This window comes from Myotis brandtii, unplaced genomic scaffold (genome assembly GCF_000412655.1).
Source record: "Myotis brandtii unplaced genomic scaffold, ASM41265v1 scaffold793, whole genome shotgun sequence".
In the NCBI taxonomy this organism is placed as follows: Eukaryota; Metazoa; Chordata; class Mammalia; order Chiroptera; family Vespertilionidae; genus Myotis; species Myotis brandtii.
In genome coordinates this window covers 981,348-989,986 of record NW_005371193.1, presented here as the reverse complement: position 1 = coordinate 989,986, position 8,639 = coordinate 981,348, and the positions used below count along the sequence as shown (strand labels likewise).

The following is an 8,639-nucleotide window of genomic DNA, read 5'->3' as shown; positions in this document are numbered from 1 at the left end:
GCCCCCTACACACACACACACACTATATTCTCCCCGGAGGGCCCTGATCTGTGACCTTAATAATCATGCAGGGATCCCCAGCCCAGTGCCTGAGGGGCCAGACAGATAAGGCACATAAGTGGGCCTGTGGTGATCTGAATGCTCTCCCCTGTCAAGGAGCAACTGGTTTTGAGCCTCATTCAATGAGTGCTATGCAGGGTGGCTGGCCTGGTCTTTCCAGAACTTCTGGTTATGTAAGAGATGCTCCATATCCCAGTTTGTAAATGCCAGGTTATATTGTTAGTGCTGTGCCAGCAAATAAACTGTGGGGCAAAGCAGTCCACAGGCCACCACTTAGTAACGTTGGCCACAGCCCATTTTTGCCATCTATTGTTTTTACCATCAAGTATGAAACAAAGTGGACCTTGTTAAACTTGCCTGGGGAATGTCTATGTTGGATTAAATATCCAGTGTGTATGTGAGGCTTCTTTAAGTGGCCAACTGAAAGCCCTGTTATGTGATACTTTTTTCTTTGCAACAGTTAAAAGCATAAAACAAGTCAATATATGCTGTTTTTAAAATATGTAATTTTTTTTCAGCCTAGTGTCCTGTAGCTGCACAGCTAGAGTCTTAAACTCACATTTCAAAGGGGTTTGATCTGTTAGCCCAGCCGCTCAGCAGAAGCTGCAGTGGAAATGAAACAGGAGTGAGTGGCCATCTGTTGTTGAGTAAAATACGGTTTTGTTGTGTGCCTAGTCCTCTTTGCCCGGGTCAGGTTGGGTGACTTTTTTCCAGTATTTTAAACTAATAATTGGAGTGAATGCTCTCAGGACAATAACCCTACTGGTATTTCAGGTCTGTTATGCTAGCTTCATCCTATCGGAGCTGATACTACCCTGTCAGATTCACCTCATCACTGCTCCCACTTGGCAAGTTGAGGGCTCATTGTTTAATTTTAAATCCCACAAACCCATTTATTGAGGGTCTAATTATAAAGGTTCCTTGCACTAGGCATGATTCTGCACAGAGGAAATGAAAAACACCTGGTACCTTTTCCTTCAAAGTTTGCTTTCTAAAAAAGAAGTTGCCTGTGGGTGGTATAGTCAGCGGGGACATGTACGTAGCAATGTACAGCTTGCTTTGATGGTACATTTTGCTGCTTCATTTGAAATGCCATCCAGCCAACTTACCAACCTCATTTGAAAGCAGAGTGCTAGCAATAGCTGAAACTGAAGTTTCTTCCCCTTCTTTGACATTAGAAAAGAACTACAGAGATATATAGTGTGTTTTCCCCCATCCCTACCCTATGACGTAGATGAAGATGAGGTTCCCTTTATGACACAGTACACCATAGGGAGGGTTTAGGATGTATTGGCACTCTAACCTTACATACTTGTATTGGTTTTTAGCTAGGACCATGCACCAGGGAGGTCAAGGACAGACTTCCATTTGCCTTATATCTAAATCGTATTATCTTTTATGAGATATCATCTGGGAGACCTGGATCCTCTGACACCAACTCATGCGAATGAGCCAACTTCTCGCAAGAACGAGAAGAGTTAACAGGAGCCATCGCCAAACATGCAGAGGCAGTGGCAAGGAGGCCAAGCAGATGCAGGCACTTAGCTAGCACAAACCACAAGCCAGCTCCTGAGAAGACAGCTTTAATGTAGCCTGCTCGCCACTCTTAACTGTCTTCACCCATCAGTTCTTAGGGCAGTAACATGAGGCACACCAGCCTGAGGTGGTAATTCAGTGGGAGGCTGAGACTTCCTTCTGCCTCCTGCTGCTTAGCAGTGGGTTTCTCCTCCCTGAGTTCAGCTCTGCAGGCCGATCTGGGAGATGTACAAATTCTAGTTCTTCCTGCTTTGCATCAAATCATTCTACTCCTACGTACTGCTCAAGAGAAGCAGAGCTTTCTGTTACGACTGAGGAGGTTTCCACTGTTGTCTGCTCAACTGGAATGCTTCCTTGGAGGCAGAGGACGGTTCTTGATGGTCTTGCACTTGGAAATGTGCCGCTCAGCCACCTTGGGAGCAAAGTGACGGCTACAGTGAGGACACTGAATATAGTCTGGATTTTCTGCAGGCGGGATGGGAGGCAAGTCTGAGGGGTTTCCACCTTTGGCAATTACCCGCTGGACCTCTCGAGCCTGGCGGAGGGTACGGATGAAGGATTCATGCTTCTGTCTCCAGTTGCTCTTCCGCGGAGCTTCAGCCTATAAGTAGAAGGCAGACCAATCATTCAACGTGGCATTTATCTCATCTCCCGAGTCTCCACTAGAATGACGGTAAGGAAACAGTGTCAATCCTGACTTGCCTGCGTGGAGGCACTTACACTGAGGGCCTGCAAAGGGGGATGAGTACCGAGAAGCAAGCCATGATCCCCAGCAAAGACCTGGAGAGCCTCGGGGCTGGAAAGTGCCAGGACCCAGGGCTGCTATCCCACCCTGCACATCCACACCCTCACAGGAGAACAGGAGTTTATTCTCTGGAGAAACTGAACCTGACAGGTGTCAGATTCACGAAATCCAGGCACAGGGGGGAAAAGGTTAATCTTGGGGCTGAAAATAGGGAGCAAGTACAAGTGTACATGATGAACTGCGGAACTGTCAGCCTCCTTCCCTCACTTGGCTCCCAGGGTGCCAAACACATGGGCACCTTCTTAGGAGACTGAAGGGTTCTCTGGATGTGCCAAGCAGGCAAGAGAAAAGCCATCAGACACTAGCCCTGGGGGACAGCAATTAAAAGGCTCACTATTTGCCGAAACCGGTTTGGCTCAGTGGATAGAGCATTGGCCTGCGGACTGAAGGGTCCCAGGTTCGATTCCGGTCAAGGGCATGTACCTGGGTTGTGGGCACATCCCCAGTGGGAGATGTGCAGGAGGCAGCTGATCGATGTTTCTCTCTCATCGATGTTTCTAACTCTGTCTCTTTCCCCTTGGTTGCGGGCACATCCCCAGTAGGGAGTGTGCAGGAGGCAGCTGATCAATGTTTCTCTCTCATTGATGTTTCTAACTCTATCCCTCTCCCTCCCTCTCTGTAAAAAATCAATAAAATATATTTTTTTAAAAATAAATAAATAAAAGACTCACTATTTGATAACCCTAATATGAAGATCCTTACTCAACAAGCCCACTTAAGCTTAAATATGAATGGACAGCCAAGTATTACCAGATATTTAAGTAAGCTCGAACATGAGAGAGACCAAAACAAGTATACAAGCAAACACACACACTCAGGAAGCAGCAACAAAGCAGGTACCAGGAAAAAACATTTTTTAAATGAAAAACCATAGTATCAACAAAGGAGTATTAGAGGAAATTGTGACCAAAAACGAGAATAATATATACACTATGGAAAAGGAACAAAGACCAGAAAGGCCTGGCAGGTGTGGCTCAGTTGGTTGAGCATCATCCCATGTACCAAGAGGTCACCTGTTCGATTCCTGGTCAGGGATCAATCCCCAGTAGGGGGCATGCAGGTAGCAGCCAATCAATGTTTCTCTCTCATCAATGTTTCACCCTCTCCCTTCCACTCTATCTAAAAATCAATATAAATGTTTTAGAACTATTATAAATTAAAACTGATAGCTGAAAATAAAATGTTACAAAATAATGTCAAGAAGATTATGCAGAATGGGAAAGATCAAGATGGAAAGTAGAAAACATAATATTGAAAAATTAGAAACTCAATCCAGGAAGTCCAACATCTGGCCAATAGGCATTCCAAAAACAAACAAAAAACACAAAGAAGGCAAGAGGAGGAAATTATTAATACCATAAACATTCCTAGAGTTAAATGTCACTACTCTTAAGATTGAAATAGCCTACCAAGTATCCAACATATTATAAAACCAGAATTTCAGAATTTAAAATCCTGTAAGATTTTAGAAAAATAAAAAAGGATGATTTTCTATAATGGAGCAAAAATCAAAATGGCATCAGATTTCTCAACAGTAACATTGGATGCTAAACACTAGTGGGAAAATGCCTCAAAAATCTGAACAGAAACTCATTTTCCATCAAGAATTCTATACCTGGCCAAGTCATCAATCAAATTATAAGGCTATGACAGATATTTTCATTCATTCCAAGACAAAAATATGTCTCCCATGCATCTTTCTTAGTAAACTCCCACAAGGCAAGGAGTATAGCAAGAAGAAGGAAGACGCGGATGCTGGAAATGGGACCCAACGCAGCGGAGAAGCAGAGAAGTCCCAAGACAACAGGGCTGCGCCAGGTGTGGAAATAACCAGTGCAGACTAGAGCAGGAGGAAAAAAAGAGTGGTCAGAGGGAGGTTTCCAGAATTTAAAAAATCAAACTGATAAGACTGTGAGAGGTGTTTGAACAATTACAAAAACAGTAGCAGGTGTCTGACATCAGGTGAATCATTAAAAAAATTTATAGAGATAAGGTACATTTGAAAATGAGTCAATTACCTCCAGGTGCATGTGGGCAGGACAGACTTTGTTCACTCATCAGTGAACAAAATATATGTGGTTATTATAATGTAAAAGCTGACCACTGGTTTAACGCAAAATTGTAATTCCACTACAATGGCAGTACTACATGGTTATAAAAATGTATTCAAATATTTAGACTAAAATAAAAATTAATCTTAAAAAGAAGGCAAGTGATGCCATATCCTTAATGATGAATACTAGGAAGAGATGTTATCGAAGGAAAAGGAAGGATCCATCAGGAGAGTCTTACTGAAACAGACAAGAAGGCAAGAGAATCCGTGTTGGAGGTGGTGTCCAGGAATTGAATTAGAGAAAAGTTTGTCAACTATATGATACTTATACTTATATTCTTTGTTGTTTTGATATTTTATTCAATTAGCACAATCACAAAATACCAAAATGTGGCCTCTGTGCTCAAATGCTTATGGTCCAGTAGAGAGACAAGAGGTATGAGTATACTGAAAGTTACATGAATATTAAACGATATCAGAAAAATCACCTGTTCTTCTGAATACACTAGATACAGTGGTCGGCAGACTGCGGCTCGTGAGCCACATGTGGCTCTTTGGCCCCTTGAGTGTGGCTCTTCCACAAAATACCACAGGAAGAACCACACTCAAGGGGCCAAAGAGCCACATGTGGCTCGTGAGCCGCAGTTTGCCGAGCCGCAGTTTGCCGACCACTGCACTAGAAGAATGAGAGGGAGACACAAACCACTCAGCTTCTAAGGGCACAAACTTTGGGAATAAGACAGGACATTCCAAGGAGGGGAGTGCATCTCAATGCAGATCCTTTCTGCCTTGGTGTCCTCGATGCAACATATTCCCCCAAACTAGTTTCCACAAAGCAAGGGCATCTGATCCCAAATCTTTTGCTTCGCTGCTACTGTATTTAGGAATTTAAGAAACACATGATTCTTTTACATTCTGGCCAGAAATAAACCACTAGAGTAGTGCCCTGGGAGATAGCTCAGTTGGTTAGAGCATTGTCTCTATACACCAAGATTGCAGGTTCAATCTCAGGTCAGGACACATACAAGAATCAACCAATGAATGCATAAATAAGTGGAACAACAAATCAATGTTTCGCTCTCTCTCACTCTTCCCCCTTCCCTTCAAACCTTCCTCTCTCTAAAATTAAGCTTATCATGTAAATGTCCCAAAGTCCTTACTTTTTACAACCTAGGTTTTCTGCAGCTGGAAATGGTAACCAAAAATAAAGTCATTCACCTTTAAGGTGTTTGCACTCTAAATGGAGAGAAGAATTCCAAACTTAATTGTGTTTCATGTATTTTACTTAGAAGGTATATAAAAACTGAGCTAATCTTGAAAAAGTAGATGTGGTCACAGGAGTAGTAACAGATTCTAATCTCGGAAGGTGGCAAAGTATATTGCAAAGTGAAAGGAATTCTCTCAAGGTAGTAAAATGCAGAATAGTTCTTTTCTTTTAAATTTTCTAAAAGTAAATGTTTATCACTTTTATAATAAAAGAGTGACAAATTACATGATAAATTACATGAAAGTGATAAATTTCCTCTAGATACCCTGGGGTGAGGATTAACAACAACAACAAATGACTAGATTTTGGAGTCATTCCAACCCAGTTTTATATTCTGACTGCCACTTAAAGCTGTTTGTGATCTCATTCAAGTTGACCTCTCTGAGACTTGATTTTTGAATTGATAAGAGATCATGAAATCCTCACGTTTGTGGTGAGGGTCCTATGAAACTCCTGTTCACAGTAATAACCAATAAATGTTAATTCTCATTTTCTCCCTTTATAACAAAGTGTTTCTAAAAACAAAAACAAAAAACAAACCAAAAAAACACCATATGAGGCTTTAACAGGCCCTTACAATGATCCCCACTCAAGGTCAAATCCGTAAGGTCCTTGTTACCTTGACTGAGGCTGGTCCCTTCCAGTTCAAGTACTGCTCTAGTTCTGTGCCCTTGGCCCGGGCCCGGGAGGAGTCAAACACTTTCCTCTTGGAACCCTGCATCCTGCTGCAGACGTTGGAGTGTCTCTCCAGCCTGAGCAAGAGAAAGTTGCGTCCACAGTGGCTGCATTTGCCCAGTTCTGGCTCTTCGGTGGAACAGCTGGAACCTGAGGAGTGTGGTGCCCTAGACCAGTTAGAATTGCTGCCTGGCGCTTCTGTAGGCTGAGGACACTTCTCCTTCACCTGCCCCGAGGCTTGGTCTCGGATTTTTTTGTTGTTTGCCACTAGTCTTTCCCTTTTGAGCTTCTGCATCCCATAACCAGAGAACTGGAATGGACTACGATTTTCTTGAGACCCTCCCCAGGTTTCCTCCTCTCCACTGAAGACCTCCTTAGAGCCATAGTCTGGGGAGAAGACAGGTCTGTACGTGGTGTTGCTATTACCTTTAAGTCTCCTCCTGGGGAGTGTCAGTCTCTGTAACTCTCTTTTTTCATTTTCCTCAGCCTGTTCTTTTTCCTTCTGGATCCTTCTGAGTTCTTCTTCTGTCTTCTTCAGCTTTTCCCGTAGGAGGGTCTCTTTTCTTCGAATTTCCTCCTCTAAATTCTCCCCTGCAGCTTCTAGTCTTTGGATCTGCAGCCACTCGGTCCGGGTGGGGTTTGCCATGGTCCTCTCCCCCTGCCTGGCAGCAACAGTACCAACCACAGATGAGCCGGCCCAGTTCCTCAAACCAAAGCCTCTGTATGACAACTCCCTTGGCTCAGGGGGTCTTGGAGAGATGTCTTGGTCCCCATCCATGCCAGTCTCACCTGTACTATGAGACTTCCTGTGGAACACAGGTTTCAGTGGGTATGCCCGGTCCACTCCAACTCGCTTCTTTGTAAAGGGGATGAATTCATGGTTATTTGCTTTGGGGTACCGGGACTGAGGGCCTGATGAGTAAAACAAATCCTTGGCTTGGCTCTGGGGGTGGCTTTTTGGCTCTTGCTGGCTGAGTCCAGCACGGTGGGGACAGAAGCAGCTCCCAGCTCTCTCACAGGTGTTCCGTTTGGAGTGAGGGTAGAGATGATTCAGCGTCAGCTCTTTGTTGCTCAAAAGCTTCTCCTGGGAATGATGCCTCAGGTGCCCCATTGAGGACATCTGGGGAGAGTCACCTTTTTCATAGGGGTCTTGCTTACTTGCGTGGAGCCCGGGAGCTTTTGTTTTATTATGCGGGAGCATCACACCCACAGGCAGAGGTGGTGCCAAGTGGAGATCAGCCATTCAGGGTCTGGACTGAAGCCTAGAGGTTTAAACCAGATACAGAAGGTGAGAAGTTTTTTCTGAGTTCACCTTGGTCATTAAAGCAACTGTTTCTACGTGTGTCCTACCCACGTTTTCCTTTAAGCCTTTTAGGGACAGTGGTGCTGAGTCTGCCAGAGCTCTCCTTCCGTAAGCGTTAGGTGAGGGCTTATTTAGTCCTGTGAATGCTTATCAGGTCCTGAAGATAGAAAAACGAATGTGCTACTGGTGTTCCTGCCACCTACCTTTCCCCGATCCCGGGACCAGCCTCCGCTGTACAGAGGGGTGCTCCTGGCACACACAGTATATACTCCATATGGGTGCAAAGAGCTACTGGGAAGAGCTGTTGGATTGGAAGTCAGGTTTTCGTTCTGCAACACAGGACAAGCCACCTCCCCTTGCTGGCTCCAATTTTTCCACCACAAACTGAGGAGTTGGCTCAGTGACATGGCTGTAATTTAGGGGCCTTAAGACTACAAGTCCAGCCCCATCATTTTACAGGTGAGAAAACTGCGGCCGGAGGTAGTGACCGGCCCACAGAGCTCTCAGGGCTTCCCTCCCGCTGGGTCCGCGCTCGACTCCAAGGAGCAGAGCAGCCGCACGGGGCCTGCAGCAGGTGCCTGGCCATCAAACCCTCACCCAAGGAGTCCCAGCGGCAGGAGGTTTGTAACCTGAAAAAGGGGGTGGGAGGGGGGCCCCTGACCCGACCGCTGCGGGTTTTAGGTCCGGAACACGGAAGTCACACTCTGTCTTGGAGGGTCAGCCGGCGCGTCCCCACTGGGGGCTCCGCTTTGGAGACCAGCCTTCATTTTGTCCATCGGGCCCTTGGGAGGGCGAGGGGCTGACCCCATGTCTCCCCGCCCTTCCGCGTACCTGGCTGTCAGAGACAACTCCAGCTCAGGGGAAATCCCGGCACCAAACCCCTCCACTCACCGCCGGCCGCGCAGGCGCCCGCAGCTGGCCCCTGTTATGTCCGTTGCCT

At 45.5% G+C, this 8,639-nt stretch overlaps 1 protein-coding gene across 3 annotated transcripts; it reads right to left on the bottom strand.

Moving 5' to 3' along the window:
- Nucleotides 1–1,627: 1,627 nt before the first annotated feature.
- On the bottom strand, nt 1,628–8,639 carry ZC2HC1C (zinc finger, C2HC-type containing 1C). Of its 3 annotated transcripts, XM_014531198.1 has the most exons (4): nt 8,329–8,524; nt 7,903–8,000; nt 6,341–7,658; nt 1,628–2,197 (listed from the first exon to the last, which is right to left on the bottom strand). In XM_014531198.1, exons 3-4 carry the CDS (start codon nt 7,637–7,639, stop codon nt 1,934–1,936), a joined length of 1,563 nt encoding a protein of 520 aa, XP_014386684.1. In that variant the 5' UTR covers nt 7,640–7,658; nt 7,903–8,000; nt 8,329–8,524; the 3' UTR covers nt 1,628–1,933. The 3 variants fall into 3 exon arrangements, with proteins under 3 accessions (XP_014386684.1, XP_005883645.1, XP_005883644.1); XM_005883583.2 differs by lacking the exons at nt 7,903–8,000; nt 8,329–8,524 and adding an exon at nt 8,591–8,639; XM_005883582.2 differs by lacking the exons at nt 7,903–8,000; nt 8,329–8,524 and adding an exon at nt 8,531–8,633.